The 19,505-nt window shown below is 33.5% G+C and overlaps 1 protein-coding gene across 1 annotated transcript in view; it reads right to left on the bottom strand.

The window, feature by feature from the left end:
* Window positions 1-862: 862 nt before the first annotated feature.
* Window positions 863-19,505, bottom strand: part of LOC130897070 (dual specificity tyrosine-phosphorylation-regulated kinase 2) — a 31,126-nt gene continuing 12,483 nt past the window's right edge. Inside the window, exon 2 of the mRNA XM_057805640.1 lies at window positions 863-18,708. Within this exon, the coding sequence (XP_057661623.1) occupies window positions 18,019-18,708 (690 nt within the window). The 3' untranslated portion in view covers window positions 863-18,018. The remainder of the gene's footprint in view (window positions 18,709-19,505) is intronic.

Raw genomic sequence — 19,505 nt, forward strand, 5'->3', positions numbered from 1 at the left:
CTATCTACAATTAACATAGCTTTATAATGAATATTTCCGTCGTATGTTAATGAAATGCGGGACAATGATCAACCGGGGATGGTTGTCGTCCAAAATCCCCTACGACACATATTGCTAATTGTATAAGGCTTTTATTGGCATCTTTCATTGCGTGAGTATTTGTTGTGCTACTAGGCCGTCGTAGAAAAAAAACTATTGAGCTATTGCTACCAGTGATTGCTGAGCTGGGTAACCAGTCGGCAGCCAATACGTGGCTACGCGACTGTATCCCTTCGTGTAATAAGTTCTAGTCAACAAATTCAAAAACGTGATAAATAGAGATGAAGGTCCTAAAAATTAACTCTAGACAAATGTTTTTGAAGGATTTCGGTGCAAGTAAAAAATTGCAAATGTTACCAACAGAACATGAAAACAAGATGGTATTTAGTTTTTCGGTAATAACTCGAAAGATATTAATATTTGAGCAATTTTGAAAAAAGCTCATTAAAGAGAAGGAAATCTCAGATAAGAAAGTCATAACTCCGGAAACTCTAAATCCATTATTTATAATTTTAATTTGATTATGAAAATAGGGCTCCACCCGTAGTTTCTTTATAGCATGATATGTTATTTTAAAAATTTTGGAAAAACTCTCTGGAAAATTACCTCCTCTTTAAGGAGCTTTTTTCAAATTTGTTTAAATATTAATATTTTTCGAGTAATTAATGGAAAACTAAATACCATCTTTTTTCATCTTATTTTGTTAATAACAATTGCAATTTTTTACCTGCACCAAAATCATTCAAAAACATTTATTTTAAGTGATTCTGCATCGAATGAGATATTGCTTATATTTTTAGGACCTTTATCTCTATTTTTCACGTTTTTGCGTATAAGCGACTAGTTACACAACTTGACTGCCTCGCCTAATAAGGGCCTTAGTTATGACGAAGATTTTTTGGTCAAAGCCGGAACAACATTTTTTAGTTGTAAACTAAGACTTCAAGTCAGACTTGAGGGTTGACCTAGAACCTAGTATCGCCGGTGCTTCGACGTTTGACTATATAACGTATACAAATTATCAGTTGTTTCCTCACAATTATTTTACGAGGGTGAATCAAATATAAACGAGACTTTTGGACCTGCGCGCGCAATAGTGGAAGAACGTTCCGCTGTTATTGGCTGTTAGGTTGGTTTGTCAGGAGTGGGGGAAGCACGTGACTCATCATCATAGACTCGCTCAGTGTCCATCGTTACGATGTCCGAGCAGGAGGTACCTCCCTCTATTGCGCAACGTATTGTTATAAAGTTTTTAGCTGCAGAAGGTGTAAAACCTGCCGAAATCTTGAGAAGATTGACTGCACAGTTCGGGGAAAAGACGCTGTCGCGAGCTAGAGTGTTTGCTTGGCATAAACAGTTCGTGGAGGGCCGTGAACGTGTTGAAAATGAGAGCCATGACCGCAGACCCCGCACCAGCATTACAGCGGGCAACATCGACAGTGTTCGTCAACTTGTTGAAGGTGATAGGCGTCTAACAACTTCGGATATTGCAATTAAGGTTGGAATAAGTTATGGGAGCACTTACTCTATACTCTCAGAGGAGCTAGGGTATCGCAAGGTGTGTGCCGGGTGGGTTCCTCGTCTTCTGACAGTTGACCAGAAACTGAATCGTTTTCAAGTGTGTGAGCGTCTTCTTGCTCGATTTCGGGAAGAAGGAGACTCATTTCTTTCTCACATTGTCACCTGTGATGAAACGTGGGTGCATCACTACACCCCTGAGTCGAAACAAGCGAGTATGGAGGAGAAACCGGACCAGTGAAAGCCAAGTCACGATTATCGGCTGGCAAGGTTTTGGCTACCGTTTTTTTTGACCAGTGTGGCCTGCTGCACCTTGATTTTTTGCATGAGCGCAACAATTAATGCGGCGTACTACTGCAAAATTTTGACTGAGGTCAGACTTGCATATCGCCGCAAAAGACGACACCTTCCAATGAGAAAAGTGATTCTCCTCCATGACAATGCTCGCCCCCATACGGCAGCCCTGACAGTACAAAAATTGGAGCAACTGGGTTGGGAGACACTGGAACACCCTCCATACAGTCCAGACCTGTCTCCCTGCGACTTCCATGTCTTTGGTCCTCTCAAGGAAGCTTTGGGAGGGCAAAAATTCCACAGCGATAATGAGGTTGAAGCATATGTGCGCAATTGGCTACAAACACGACCTGACTCTTTTTACCTGGAAGGAATTAAAAAATTACCTATACGCTGGGAAAAATGTGTTTCTAAATCAGGAGATTATGTAGAAAAATAAACTATGATTGTTTGTGCGTTTAAAATCAAAATAAATATTTTAAAAAATAAGTCTTGTTTATATTTGATTCACCCTCGTATATATTTTTTTAAAACCATTTAATTTGAACAAACTAGTAGAAATATAATTATGCAAAAGCGTTTACGATTCATAAGAACAAACAATCTCAAACATTTTTATGTGTTTGAACTAAAAACAATATTTTATTTATTTATTATTTACAGTAAGTTTAAATTCTCCAAATACGGGGTCTGGCTATTAAATAACGACACTGCGCGTAGAGGGCGCCCTAGACGGGTGGGGTAAAAAACGAATAGTGCGTTGGTTATCTAGATATCTTATCTATGCACGCCCCAAAAACACGTTCTGCCACTATTATATATAAAACCATGTAAGCAACGTATCAATCTCAAATTTCTCGTTAAATTAAAAAAAAAACTCCAATTGAGTGCTATAAATTGTTGCGAGAGTACTATGGGGACAATTCTCTATCACGTGCGCGTGTTTTTGAGTGGTATAACCGCTTTAGTGAGGACCGAGAGAGCAATGAAAATGATCAGCGCCAAGTTCACTCCGTAACTGTTTCAACTCCGGAAACAGAGCCCAAAATCAAGCAAATTGTGCGTGCAGATCATCGAAAGAGCATCCGGATGATTGCCGAGACGTCGATAAAGAAACGGTTTGAAAAATTTTACATAAGGAATTACACATGACAGAAGCCTGTGCGAAGTTGGTGCCAAAAAATGTGACACCTGACCAAAACCTATTGCGTCAACGGATCTGCTCAGATTTCCTTGAAAGCTTAGAAAAAGATCTGCTTTGAAAGGGACCCGATGGAAGCGGTAGAGCAAAAAACGACAGAGCTTCTTGAAGCCCTCACCAAGGAAGACATCCAGCACTGGCTTCGATGAATGGGAAAACGTATGGAAAGGTGTGTGGTACGAAGAGTGGAGTATTTTGAAGGGGACCATTCGAATGTAGAATAATTTTTATAATAAAACCCTTATTCGTAACAAGTCTTGTTATTTAATAGCGAGAACTCTTATGACTAAAACAATATCAATTAAAAGGTTCAGTTATTGGCTCCAGCCAAACCGAAATACTAAAATTCATTCCATTTCGCTTTCACACTATATAATGAGTGATGTAACACTGTCGAAGAATGTGCCACTGAAGATCAACTCTGAGCTAATTGATCGAATTCCAACTGGGGCAGATTTGGATTGTAAAAATTATAAAACGCCGTGGGAGACCTTTGACGAGCAACATTTTAGCGAGTGGGAAGTAATAATGCCCCGAGAAAAGACAAATTGGTTACACAGCACATGCAATTGTCCAATGTTTCTCAAATATTATATTTGCAAGCACCTAGTTGTAAAAGAACTGACTTTCACGATTTTTTTAATAAAGGATTATTGAAATTGTGAGAGTTTTATTTTTTAACCTTTTGTTGAATAAACTCGAAACAACTGAACCGATTTGGCTAATTTTGGTCTAGAATTATTTGTCCAGGAAGGTTTAAAAAGTGAATAAATATGAAAACGCTCGATATTAAATAAAAACAATAGTTTTGTATTTCCTTGATGTTTTGTCACAAATTAAATTTCTGGACGCAACCACAATATTTGACATTTGGCAACCAACTAATATGTCGATCGATACCTCAGACAAAGAGTGCAACCTTCTATCTTTATGAGTGACGATTACCACTACGTGCGCGAGAATTTTTTTTATTTCGGTTATTGTGACATTCCAAGTTATGTGATCTTTTTTTGTTGATCTTTTGTGATAGTAACACTTTAATGCTAAGTGCACGAGAACTTTTCTCACTTTGATTAATTACAATTTACGGTGCTGAGAAGAAGACCTGATGACCAGAGAGAGGCAGATCAAAAAAATAGTCGTATTGCTATGTCAGGATTGCGAACAATCATAAAGGAAAATACAAAAGAGAGAATGTCTGATTCCGCCTATACCGATGATTCAAACGGATTTACCATTCGATTTAAAACGTTTACAATTTCAGGTACGTCTAGTCTTTGCGATGACCATAAATAAATCGAAAGGTCAGTCATTGGAAGTTTGCGGAATCAACTTGGAGTTTCCCTGTTTCGCGCGTGGACAATTTTATTTATCGATTGAGGCAGTACGAAATCTGCTAATAAAATCTAAAAAACAGCAATGAAAGAGCGAACTTGGTCATCATAAAGGCATCAGATTGTTTTTAGTTACGAGAATCAAGCGGGTTAAACGTGAAAATCCAACACAATTATTTGGGGTCAATATGTATGGTCTTCATTGACGGTAACCTAAGCACAGCTGGTTACAATGCCAATGTGCTGGAAAAAGTTGCGCTTCCATATCTTCATGAATTGATAGAAGCTACAACTCGTTTTTTGGTACGGCTTGATTGAACTTATCGCAGGTGCGATCTGTAAGGGACACTCTCCAAATTAACTTACACATCATGGGTGCAAGAATCTTCGGTTGATAGAGATGACTTGATTGGTAGCATGTCTAAACGAAGGTACTTTTCAAATTTTATTCACTACTTTATTTCGTGAAAATAGACATTAAACGTTGAAATTTAGAGATGGCAGCGGTTTTTGAAATGTACTTTGCAACTTACTTGGTTCATTCTCTTAGAGAATAATCAAGTTTTTAATATAATTAATCATTTGCATCACATGAATTTAAATTCGATTAACAGTGGAAATTCTGTAAAGGTACCCTGTATAATGAAAACCGTTAGAAGTAAAATTCGTTGTAAGGCACATTACTTATTTTTCAAAGTAATTTGTAGAGAATTTCTGTTACTCTATTGAACTTAAGTTCTAATTAATACGTTTATCATATGCAGTTTGTTCTGACAGTAAAGATATGCACAAATTGATGGAGATCTTTGTTCAAACATTGAAAATGGTTGTCGATGTTATTGAACAGTTTATCAGCCACATGAAAATTGCGAGATGGAAAAATAGTAGTACACAATTTAATTAATTCTTTGTCTTTGATTCACATAAACCTTTTAAAAGCTTTTTCGTAAATGATCAATATGTCCGTTATTGCTACAAGTATATTTATAACTTCCAATGTGAATGTAATGAACAATGTTGGTATTTAAACAGTTGTTTAAAATGACAAGGATTGTTTGTTTCAACACATTTGCGGCCTATAATTTTTAAAAATTAAATAATATTACAGAAATGTAATTTTTTTCATAAATATATATCCATCACGTTGAAAATAATTAAACTGCCCAAAACTTGGTAGGGATCAAAGTCATTTTTTTTTGTTTTTCCGCAAGTCCTTTTTTGCTTGTTTGTATTACCTTTAGCCAAAATTTGATAACCAATTTCATGTTTATTGCCTTGGTTTTGGTTATCATTGTAAAATATGCCTCAAAGACGTTTAGAGCCTATTCAAATGCATTAAATTATACAATAGATCACCTAAAGGTTACCGCAATGTGAAGTTTTATTCGCATCAATAGGACGTTAAGTAACACCACTGATAATAATTTCAAAAAAATAGAAGAAGATTACATGTGGAGGGTTTAAATGCAAGGAGTGCACCATATCCACATACCGCAACTGGATGATCAACGGAAATGTTTATTCACGGTCCACGAACTTGGTTTGAAGGGAATGAAGCCAGAAATATAATGAACGATTCATGGTTCTCATAACTATTTTTAGTGGAAGTTCTAACAACTTTGGAGTGGAATTCGTTCTAATGGCCATATAGACTAGATCGTATTTAACAATGTCACAATGACTGCTCAGAGAAGTAAAAACATAATTATTGAACCAATTATTTTGTCATTTGCATGTGGAAGCCAGGAAAATTTTGTTTATCTTGGTGGCGAAAACGTACCACAATTTAAGTTGAGAATAGACAGTTACTGCAATAAAAACCCAGCTTATAGTTCAAGCCGCATCAATAGAGTATTAAGTAACGGATGGCTTAAGGGCATAAAGGAGACTAGACTATCAACTATCTTGATTTGAAGGAAGAAATATAATGGGCTTCGAAAACTGTTTTGTTGGAAATTCTATCACGGTATGACTGTTCGTAGAAGCAGAAACATAGTGATTGAACCACGGTATTGCAAAATGCATACAGCATGTCTGAACCGCAACGTGTATAATAACTGGATATCAAAATTGATGATTTACCAGAAGTTTTCTTACAAAGCTGGAAAATTTTATCGCAAAATCAATTCTATCCAGAGTAAGCCTAATACACACCACTTGATCTGCACATAAAAGGATTAGCAGCTAAAAGTGCTCCCAGACTGAGGGAAACTGGGCTGTGGAAACAATCCAACTATGTGCACACAAGGATACTAAGGGAGATAAAGAATATGGCCGATACAGTAGACAAAGGTGTGTCGAAACAATGCACCGACTACACTACCGCCAGACTGACTTTTGATATAAATTTGAGCATCCTCATACCAACGAGAAAGGAAGAGAACCCAGGAACAGTAAGTAACTCGATATTCACGGACGGGTCCGTAAAGGACGAACGGACGGTAGCGGAAGAATACTCTGAAGTTCTGGAAATAAGGGAATCCTTGAGGCTTGAAAATTGCTGCAACATACTGCAGGCCGAGCTGCGGGCAATAGAACGAACCGCGGAACTAATCCGATGCAGAGATGAAACGGTGCGTGACATCACAATCTACACGGATAGCCAAGCGGCTCTGAGATCACTAGCCAAATTGGGAACGACCAGGAGCGGGGACGAAGCGGTGGGCTTGCCACTACCACCGATCAAATTGCTGAGAAATGATAGATAGAACATTAAGAGGGAGAGCACGGCAAGAGATGGAGTAATAGAGATGACTGTGTCATTTCACGCTCCTTGTAGCCGGTGCTACAGAAGAGGAAGACAACAGAACTGCTAGGCTATGGGAAAGCCTCGATCCGAAGGGTGCAGTGATTACCGGTCACTGCACAGTAGGCTCTAGACTCAGAAAAATGGGTATCAGAACCGACGATCCCTGTACAGAATGCAGTGAAGAGAAAGAGGCAGCGGAGCTGGGTATTGAGGACCTGATCACTTCATTGCAAACTGGAAAAGCTTGGGAAGGGGGCAAGGACCTGGCAACGGAAGAGATAGGGAAGGGGGGTGAAATGGTGCTGACTGGAAAGTCAGCAAGGGCATCACAATGGGCCTAAGGCCTCCGAGTGGATCTCGTCTGAAAAGTGGAGATCACCCTGTTAACCTAACCTAACATAAGCCTAATACATTAAAACTTATGATCCTTAGCAATTTTTGAGCATTGCATTAACAATTGAATAAATATTTAGCATTTGAACATTCATTCAAATAAAAATAAATTGAGAAAAAATTGAGCAACATTCAAATGGAAATTAAAAATATAATCCAATTCCAAAGCAATATTAACTATTCTCCAGTATGGAAAATGATTTTTAGGTTATATTGATTACAAGTAAGATGGATTTTAAACTAAAAAATTGCAAGTATTATTTTGTTATTTAGTTCCAGTGACTAACATCTTCAACAGCATTATCAGAAACTATGTAATACAACTAAATTATGTATTTGGGACTTGACAATGGGTTAGATATTCAGAAAGTTCTTTTAGAGAGGATTGAAGAAAATAGAAGCATCGGAAAAAACTCACTGAGGAAAATCAAAATATGACAAACCTCGACTATGATGTGCTTTTCGGAACCGCCGCCCATGAGCGGAACGACTGCGTAAATATGACAGGTGAATATAATAAAATTTGTTTTTTCCTGATAGTTGTAGATAAAGTATAGTATTCTATTCGCGAAAAATGGCGATTAATAGCTTATTGAATATTATTAATATCACTGATTTAGGTGAATATTGGTTATTGTGCATTATAGAATTGGAAATACTAGTCACATTTCGGGAGATTACGAGACCATTGAAAACAATAGAGAAAGTTGGAGCAAAAAGAAACATTTAAATTGAAAGTATGAAATAGATTTATCTGAGTATAACAGCTTATCGTACCAATTGGAATCTTCAAAACATAACCAACAAATGTCGAGTTTAGTTTTTTTGTAACATACATTAAATGTATTTGATTACCAGTAACAAAATACGTAGATTCTTGGAGAAAAATTCATATCATATTTATACCTTATCTGTTTTGATTGTACAGGATCCGTCACGGGAAACGAACGTTTTTTGAGTTGGTATTACGCATCCGGTAGAGTTCAACGCCGCTTTCGTCGAAGGTTTAAAGTTCCTCGGCATGGAGACATATCGAGCCGAAACATCATTTTGCGATGGGTTGATGCACTTCGTAATGGAGGTAGCCATCGGGACCACGTCGCACAGTTCGAGCTCCGGAGAACATGGAGCGTGTAAGACAGGCTATTTTAACTAGTCCAAGACGTTCAGTTTGTCAGCATGCTGCCGTTCTACGAATATCCGATAGTTCAGCGCGGCGAATTCTACACAGAGATTTAGGTTTTCACCCTCACAAAATGTCAGTTGTGCACCAGTTGAAAGAGGGTGACTAACCACAACGTGCAGCTTTTGCTGAAGCGATGCTCCGAATTCTGGAAGATGAAGCTAATGCGATTTTGATAATGAGCGACGAGGCTCATTTTCATCTCAATGGTGTTATGAAACTTTAAAACTTCCGATACTGGGCCTGTGAAAATACTCTCACATTACATGAATTACCATTACACAGCCCCAAAGTTACGGTATGGTGCGGCGTCCGGAAATTTGGTATCGTGGGGCCCTACTTTTTTGAGGAAAACGGGAACACAGTAACCGTAACAACTGATCGTTACGTAAATATAGTAACCAACTTCTTGAAACTGAACTGAGACGACGACGGATCAATCTGCCAGATGTTTATTTTCAACAACATGGAGGCTACTGCCCGAGTGTAAATGGCTGTAGTTAGACAAATGTTCCCTAATCGCATTATCTCTAGATTCGGTGATCTGCTTTGGTCCCCTCGTTCTCCATACCTTTCGATGTGTGATTATTTCTTGTGGGGATTTCTAAAGTCTCGTGTATATGAAAACAAGCCTCTTACGTCGGGCGAACTGCGACAAGCTATAGAGCAGAACGTCGCTCAGATCGATCTTCAACTATTGGAGAGAGTGGAAGCTAACTTCAGAGAGCGTCTCCACATTTGTCAGCGTAATAATGGACACCATCTTAATATTATTTTTCGTAAATAGGTTAATCAAATTGCACGTGCAATGTGCCAATAAACTATTTTTAAACTTAAAAATAGTGGAGTGTGGTCCATTTGAAAAACATCCGTTTCCCGTGGAGGACCCTACAATGTAATTATTTTTATCTCGTACCTTATGCCGTCTGAGTCTGAGAACAGTATGTGTTAAATCTTGACATCAATAAACGAAAATATATTTTTTACTACTTTTATCTTGTTCATTACTGTAAACACCGATTTACTTTTGATACTGATTAGCTAAAGATGAGAATTAATTAATTATATCTACCAATTAAGAAGCAACTAAAGTCTATTTATCAAGGAAAAATAGTAGACCAAAACAATGATCAGTGCGTGATCAATACGTGAACAACCCAGGCGAAACGCGGCGTGGTATGGTTATAGGCACAAATCAGTGGCACCATAATGCACCAATAATAAAAAGCCGCTTGGGAGGGGCTAGCGCCGCGTCACTGAGAAAGCCGTTAGATTAATTGTGGTATAGGGACGGCATCGTATTATCGTACTTCAATGATAGTGTTTATATTTTTCTATTGCGTAATTTTTTTAAACATTGATACAGCTTATGAAGTTGTTGACATTAGCTATACTCCGCCTAAGAGAACTAAAAAGCTTCATTCAAATAATGAATATTTATAAAAATGAAAATCATAAAACTGTTGATGATATTATTTCCAAAACGGCAAATATCTCGAAAGTATATTCTTCAAGTGTTCAAGGTTGAAACCAAAATGTGGAATATAGACCATTGTCATTGATGTGCAGGTTGAGCTCAATGTCATCTGATGGGGAATAAGAAATTTGTTTATTGAGATTAACCCTGCTAGGATGCGTCTAATTGGCCGTAGGTATGTGTTTCAGCAAGATAATGACCCAAAGCACACATCTAAACTGTGTTTCAACTATTTAGAAAATAAAGAAGATAGTGGTGAGTTTGAAATAATGAAATGGCCCCCACAATCTCCGGATCTAAATCCAAAAGAACTATTGTGGAATGAACTGGATCGGAAAGTTAAAAAATTGAATCCCACTTCTTTGGATGAAATTTGGAATGCTCTTCAAACGTCTTGCCAAAAAGAATGTCACGTGTGGTTAGAAAATTAGTGGCGGCCAGAGGCGGTTTCTTTGATGAAAAGAAAGTGTAGCAGTATAAAATGAAAGACAAAATATGTTCATAGTTTTAATCGTAAAATTGTTTTAACTTGATTTATTTTACTTTTAATAATTATTATTCTAATAAATTTTCATTTTATCTGGAAACTTTTTGTCCACAGTGTATAATCATTGGAAAAAGTAGAAATTTTAATATTAATACCTGAATTTTCAAGTGAATGTGTTCCATATTTTTGCCGTTCACTTTGTATCTATTCCAAACTTCACGGTAACATTGTATATTTTTGTAATAATAATTATTCATAATTATTATGCTGTTTGAAACCCGCAAATAATTTCTTAAGTGCGGAGTGCGGTCCTGGTAAATGCCCAGCTTTGGCGTTTTGGTTTACTATTTTTATTCGATAATTTTGTTTAAATAAGGTAGTAAATTCAATAACTTTCATTTTGCCTGGGTACTTTTTGAATTATTCTTCACTTTTGCCGTGAATACTAAACTATCATTTTCAAAATATACTAACACAGGGTGGGGATAAATTTGTATAACAAGCCGAAAAATAAAAATATCCACATAGAAGTTTCCTACACTTTCAAAGTTTGTTAGGTTACCTTAACAAACGTTCTCCTTGTATAAAAATACTAAAAGAATTTAAATTCGTCCTATTCCTTAGTATAATATAATTTACCATTTCGGGACAACCTACATATACGATTTGGAAATATTACGATGAATAATGGAAGAAATCAATTATTTGTGAAAAAAATACAGATAAAAGACAGTAGAATATTTAAAAAAAATTGTGTAGGTACTAAGCAGGTTTTTTTTGAAATATCGATTTTCATTCATAGTAAGATCAAATTGCAAATTTTATAATTTAATTGTAATACAGGGGGAATGAAAATATGTTGCTAATAATTGGGATAAAAATAATGCCTAAAGACCCTTATGTTAGAAGTCAAAAATTAGTAAGTATACAAGGAAAATATCTACAGCATATAAACTACAACGTTCATTTTATTTTTCGTTTATACTTCAGTTCTACAGAACAGAATTGATTAAATATTACTATTACTGTGACCAGTAAGCAGTTTAACTACTACCATAAGCTACCCCTAGTTTTTTCAGAGATTACATTTTTTTACATATGCTTCATATATTATAATTAAAAACTTTTTTTTCCTTTTAATCTTTAAAAAAAGCATTGTCAAAAATTTATGACAATTTTGACGTGAACTGTTTCATTTTATAATTTCCTAGATTCCCCTGTATATTAGGATTCTGAGTAAGTTCTGACAAATCAATATTTCTTAATAATCCTTTGACGTTACAAAATGACAATCTCAAGCAAATATGATTAATATAAATTCAGGATTAGTAAAAAATAAGGGAGATATGGGCAAAAATTTGCTCAAAATATACTCAAATTATAGGAATTTCTATATTTTTATGAAATTTCGCAATTTGTTAATAATATGAATGAATAGACGATAAAATAAAAAAATAACCAAGCTTATTAAAGTAAAAAAAAATCCAAATATAATAAAAATATATACACATATATATGTATATAAAAATAAGAATTATAAATGATATCCCCCTTCTTCGTATTTTTATTTTTACATTAATCATAGAAAAAACATATGCGATTAGAGCTTCATAATTCAAAGAAATCTTTGAAAATATCTCTACGTATTTAAATGAATCTTACAATCTACTCTTAATATCATTTTATACAAATTTTCCATTTACATACTACCAATATGTAAAAAATACAAGAAACCAATGAAGTGGCTGTGGTTTGCTTCGACCACATGTTAAGATCTTATTTTCTACAAATTGATGCTTCTAATTTTGGGTCAAATACTATTGTGGAAGAATTGCAGCTTCAATAGATTATTAGTCGCATATAATTAAGCCACAATATCCTATAATATATCCAAATATTTTAATTTATTTAATTAGTTTTTAATAATTGTATCTATAATTATTACAAGTGCCCTCAAAACTGGGGCAATAACAAAAAACGAATCATTTGAGGAATTTTTAATAAGTGATGGGGTAAGGATGGACTCTCAGCAGTATTGTTTAACATTGGAAGTTGAAGGTATGTAATATCAATAGAAGTATCATTAATAAATCAGTACAAGTAAAGCAAATATTGATGGTTTATTTTATTAGCAAGGAACTGAAAATTGTCTTGAATACACTTAAGGAAAAAATGTGAAGAGAAGTAGGAAAAAGATTATTGAAAATAAATGAGGAAAATACAAAATATATGGAAATTGAAAGGAAGTTCACAAACAAGAAAAAGTATAAAGATAAGTGACCTCATCTTCAATATAGTCAAAACCACAATGATAAGCTAGAGAAATGACACAAAGAACGAGACAAGACAAAGAATTCATGAGGGATGTTAATACAAAATTATGATTCAGAGCAAGAGGATAAGCTGAACAACTAAATTAAAAGACTGTGATAGAACCAGTAGTTACATACGCCACTGAAACTATGAGACTTACAAATATACACAAAGAACAACTAAGGATATATGAGAGGAGAATAATTAGAAAAATTCATGGACCAGTGAAATTTGAAAATAATGGGAAAACAGGACTTATGAACTATAAAATTAAGGATATATTAGAAAATGAGGATATAGAAACAAAATTAAGAATTCTCATTGTGCATTAAAAAAATGGAAAAAGGGTACAAGGAAAGAAAATCACAGAATGGAGACCGAACGAGAAAAGATTGTCTGGTAGACCAAAAAAAAAATAGATGGGAAGATAAAATTGTATAAGATATGCTAAATCTGAGAGTATGTGACAGGAACAAACAGATGCAGGACACTTTATGTCCTGTTATGAAAAATAATAGTTGACGATTCAAAAATAATTAAAATTTCTAATTTTTCATATAAATTTAGTTTATGAGATTTTGTACAAACATGATATCTCATTAATTTGTAGATTAAGTTATTTTAATACTAAAATTCAGTCATCACAATGAAGAATTTAATTATTTTAATTTTAATTTGTTCAAGTTATTTTGAAGAAAAAAAAATTGTCATTTATCTTACTAAAATATAATTTTTAATATCTAAAGTTTTCTTATCCCATCGTTCAACGAACCATTTAAAGACCAAAATATAGTTTTATGTTACAATGAAAATAATTTGTACAAAATAATATTATTACAGTAGCTTAAGGGTGTCTTTTTATAAATCTTATTCTAAACTCGGATTTGTTGTGTTTGATCATATTTTTTAATAAAATTAATAATGAATAAGTGTGGTTAAATAAAGACAAATCGTCACTTCAGATCAGAACTAGTCTATGTCCAAAATTTCTCGAAATTAGCTTCTAGCGCCACCATACTCCAGCGTTCAGTGCAGAAGTAGTCTAACTGCAGAGCGCTCGATCGGCTCACAAAGCTAATATTGGTTAGAAGTCTATGTCACACAACGATATAATATTTGGTGCAGAAGAAGCCTAAGTGCCACTGATAGTCTATGTATCTTCGAACGGTGGACATAAGATAGTTCTAATAAACATGCGATATTAGAGTGCAACAGTTTAAACGGACTTTCTGACTCAACAAGTTTAGACTCTCAAAAATTGGTAGCGGACGTTCTGTGTATTACGTAATTGTGCAGTTTTAAACACACTAGAAAAAGATGTATAACGCAAGAACACGAAAAATTTTTGATGCAATTCAAAATAATTATTCAGAACCGGCAGAAAAAATAGGTATGTACTCTGTAAATTTTCGTTGTTATTAATGAAGCTATCTAATAGCTAATTAGTTATTGTATTACATTTTTGAGAAAAAAGATGATTTTGATAACATTAGATACTTCATCATGATAATTATGTCAAAAATATGTAATCTTGTACTCGTATTGATAGATTCTACGACGAAGTTTTAACGTTATCTGGATCATTATTGCTACACTTAAACAATTCTCATTCAAAATTATTCCCTCTACCCTCTTTATTATTTTCTTAGCAAGTAATATGTATATTTTTCTTCATATGAAAAGTATAATGTAGGAGAGAAAATAAACAGTGTGTTGTTTTCAGGTTCAAAAGTAAAAGTAACGTTGCAGAATTCAGCTAAAATTAAGAGACCTTTAGTACTTGAAGCGTTAATGACCAATAGTACAAACTTGATATTACCTCCGGAAGAGGACAAGAGTCATTTATAATTTTAAATCTGCTAGAGAAGGGTAGAAAAAAAATGAAAAGCGTTACCCATGAATACAAATTAAAGACATTGTATAACAAACCTACCCCACTTACCAAAAAAAAATACGATCATTTGATATTCCTTTGTGAAAAGGGTATTATTGGTAAGTCATATCATGAGTTCTTTCGGAATCTACCATTTTGTAAGCAAGCAGAACAGAATTATGATTCTGATAGCGAATAATGGTCATTGTCTCTTTTCCATGTCCTGTTTATTTTGGAGGACTTGGCGTTTTTTTTGTATTAATTAGGCATCATTTGAAAAAAGTTGTGTTAATATTTCTGTAACTATATTTCTTTTTCCTTAATATCTTGCAGGCCTCACGGTATCGTTTTTAAATATAAATGTTGTACGCATAATTTTTCTTTGTATTTATTACTATTATTAAAAAACTAATTTAGCACCTTGAATTTACCTATTTTTTGAAAAATTGTTTGTATTATACAATGGTGTTATTAATTAGTGATTAAAATGTTCTTTGCAATTATGTTTTGTTTTTCTTTTATAGTCTTAGGCGTTTAAAAATTAAACTTTACATAGTCCAAATGTTAAAAATTAAAACTATGAACTATTCTATGTCCAATGTATTTCCAAATCCAGACCAAATCCCCAGTATCTTATAGTGATGGACATAGAATATGTATCCAACTTGCGTTAGGTAGCCTATGTCCATTAGTTTTTAAAAACTATATAATAGGTAAAGTGTGTTATATACTATTTTGTTTTAGCCCCCCCAATGACGATTGGATTTAAATTAGAGTAATATACTTCAAAAGGTTTTTCGTTTATATGTGACATTGGCTAGTTCTGATCTCAAGTGACGAAATATGTTTCTACTATTTTGGAAGCATGAAATATTTTATTTGTATCTCATACCAAATTGTAAAAGATGGAAATGCACTTTATTAATAAAAGGTAAAATGAAATTATTAATTATATCATTAATGAGACAAATTATGCCCAATAATGCCAGTTCCGAGAAAATCAAAATTCGAAAACGTCATAAATTTGAATTCAAAGAGAATATTGTCAAAATTTAAAATGCATCTAAAAGTTGCAATTTATATATATTCAAAGAATTATTTTTATTTGTCACCAAAAGATTAAAATATTTAACATTATTGGCAATATATCCGGCTCAATATTTTAAATATCTTGAGTTTACTAGAAACAACTATAAACCATGATGAAAAGAGTTGTGTTTAAACTTAAAATAAAATGTCTTAGCTATGAACATTTATTAATAGAAATTATATTAATTATTCAAGGACAGAAATACTGTACAAACTAGAGTTGTATCAGTTTTCAGTTTTAATATTTTTTAAATGTATGTATTCTGGTTTTTGAAGTATGACCCATTAGGGGATATCATAAATATATTCAACAAAAACACGTTAGCAGAATAATCAATTTCTGTTTAAAATCGGATTATTGCACGTCGTTACCATGAAGGAAATCATTGAGAAACAAATTGAAAATGAAAATCAAATCACAATATTCTAAAAGTACGAATATTTATCCGGAGGATAGACGGACCGAGGCCTAAGGGCTTATCCAAAACACGCATTACAAGCTAAGTAATGTATACACAATAATTTCTACCAACTGACTCGATTTCTTTTAAACATGATGCAATTATTTTTCAAAACAATGGTTTCAGTCATATTTCAAAACCACTAAGCATATTGTTAACTGTATTTTTTGTCCATATTTCTGTTATCGATAAATATGATTTGAGACAATAAAACATTATATTAAAGATCACTAAAGGAAGACGAATAAAAACTTTCAGGCCACAGGGTAGCTAGATTTGGATTAGAGTTTCAACTAATTACATAAAAAATAAAATGAAAATGCTAAGAAATGAAAATAGATGTGATTTTAAATTAATTCAAATTATCTCAACTGATTCTAAAAACTGGATAAAAATCTAAGGAGTTTCAAATCAACCAAGCTGTGAAAACATAACCACAAGGTCAAGAAAAATTTATGTTTTATTATAGATGTTTTTTTCGGTATACTCAGTTAAAGCACAACAAATTTTCAATTTGTGCCATTAAATAAATTGGACAGTTAAAAATTTGAGCCACACTGTAGAAAGTGTGAAATAGAAAAAGGTAGTAAAAACATTTTACAAAAAAAATATGATAGAATTATTCAATGCTGATTGAAAGAAAAAATTTTAATTTACTATTATAGCAGTAATAAAAGTTTATGTACATATTTTAATCATTCTACTGTATAGAGGATTCAATTTATTATAAAAAAGTAATTTAGTTAAGTCCTTGAATATTCACATATATAAACTGTTAATGAAATAATAAGATATTTCAAAATAGTGGAATCTCCAGATAATAATGCAAATAAAGGGTAGAGAACATTATATGAATCCTTTATGCAAAAGCTAACGAAGCAGAAATATGAATGAATGAATAATGGAAATCATTAGAGGTTATAGAGAGCTGATGGTCTACATATAAAATAAGAGTGCAATTATTATCAACTTTGATATATGAAGAGGTACCTCTGACACTCAACACCCAGCACTGCAGAGGAGCAATTTCTAGATCAGGACTCAGCAGAACAAATCCTCCTATAAAAATTTTCGTTATCCTACCAAATTTTATCCAACGAATATATCTCTCTAGACTCAATTCCTTCAGCTCCAATGAACCAAAAAACATATTAATGTTATTGAGTACCGATTAAAAATGAATGATACAGACTTGATTGTAAATAAAATGAAAAAGTATTACACCTAGAAATTATATATTATTTGTTAGATTTAATGTTTTACTTGTCTCAATACTTGAATATCTTAAATTAAATGTAATAAAAAATTCAGTTAAAATTAATCCTGTAGGTCATAGGTTTTAGTAATAATTAAAATTTTTTGTTACATAAGCTAATTAGAAATATTAATTTTTTGAAATACATATAATTGGCCTTGAAAAAAAATATGCATCAGCGTATGAAGAAATGCAAAAAATTATAAAGTTGGACAAACAATTATCTAAAAAAAATAGTAATTGATTCAGCATTTAGTCAGTTGGAATAACTGATGTAAAATATATACTTCCGATATAAACCTAAATTTAATTTCTAACCTGGATGAGAGAACTAAGGAAGGATGACGTTTGGCTACGTGACTGGTGGTAATTTGCCCGAATGTAGAGTTGACGATCTGTCATCATTAAGTTGAACACGATTACTTGAAAAAATTCCAGTCGATTTAGGGGTTCTAGGTCCTGTAGGTGTTGATCTAACAACCCCCGCACTGTTCTGTTCCTTTTCATTTGGAGGTCTCGGTAGTCTTCTTCTAAGCCAACCATGTCTCAGCGCAGCACTGGGTGTCATCCTAAGGTCTGGATCCCATTCTAAACATCGTTGTATAAAATCGAGAAACAAAGGGTCATCGCATCCTTTTAACGCCCGTTTCAAGTCTTTTGAACCTGGTGGACCCCTAGGTTTACCTCTCCTACTTAATCCACCACTTAAAATAACTGTACCATCTGGTAGTGTCGAACATGTACAATATCGAGGAATACCCTTGGAACTAATAAAGTTTTTTGCACGTTTTGATTGGTCTAATAATCTCTGTGGAGGCAAACCTAGGAGTTCCATTATACAAGCTAGTTGATCGGCTTCATCTTCTCCTGGCAGGAGAGGAAAACCGGTCAAAAGTTCGGCTAAAATACAACCCAGTGACCACATATCAATTGGCATACCATACCGTGCTCCTAAAATTACCTCTGGAGCCCGGTAAAATCTCGACTGAATGTACGTGTACACTCGATTTTGCTCGTAACATGAAGAACCAAAATCGATCACCTGAAACAATAAAATCAAGTTGCAAATTACATTTGCTGAAGCGATATAATAGCGAAGAATCTATTATAAAAGTGAAAACTTCGACGTTAGAGAGAGTTCTTGATCTAGCATTAAACATAAAATTATAAATAATTACTTATTGATAATCGTAAAATAAATTATATGTTAGATGAGTTTTATAATCATAAGTTTTTTCTAATAATAAATATATTTTTATTTCAATTTAAAATATCTAGTATAAATTGTTTAGTTTATCAATGTCACCAATTGAATTCAATAAGATACACCCAATATTAAATTTGAATTTCAATTATTCACATTAAAATATATTAAAGAATGAAACCTACTTTTTTAATTAAAAATAATAAACGTAAATTTAAGATAAACAATCCAAGTTGAAGTATCATTTGACTTTCCTATCTTTGGATAGTATTTGGTATGAAATTTAATAAAACAGCAATTGAACTCACATGAAAAACCTGTAAAATAGAAATAGTTTTTTTGAAGACACATCCAAGACCTAGTTCAAGAACAAAATGATGATTTTTTCCACCATAAGAGAGGGTAGTCTGAAAAGTTTCCGTTCTAACAATGAATTTTCAAAATAGTCTCTTTTTAAACCTATACACTTTTTTCAGCGATGCTTAAACCTTCTTAATCGTTTCAAATAATAGTTACCGTCTTTTTCCTCAAAATATACGTTTACGTATGCGATAATGTCCACCTGTGATGAAAATCTCTTCCGCAAGTAAAACTTTAATGTTTGAAAACAAGAAAAAGTCTGGAGCAATGACGCG

This window comes from Diorhabda carinulata, chromosome 1 (genome assembly GCF_026250575.1).
Source record: "Diorhabda carinulata isolate Delta chromosome 1, icDioCari1.1, whole genome shotgun sequence".
Lineage (NCBI taxonomy): Eukaryota > Metazoa > Arthropoda > Insecta > Coleoptera > Chrysomelidae > Diorhabda > Diorhabda carinulata.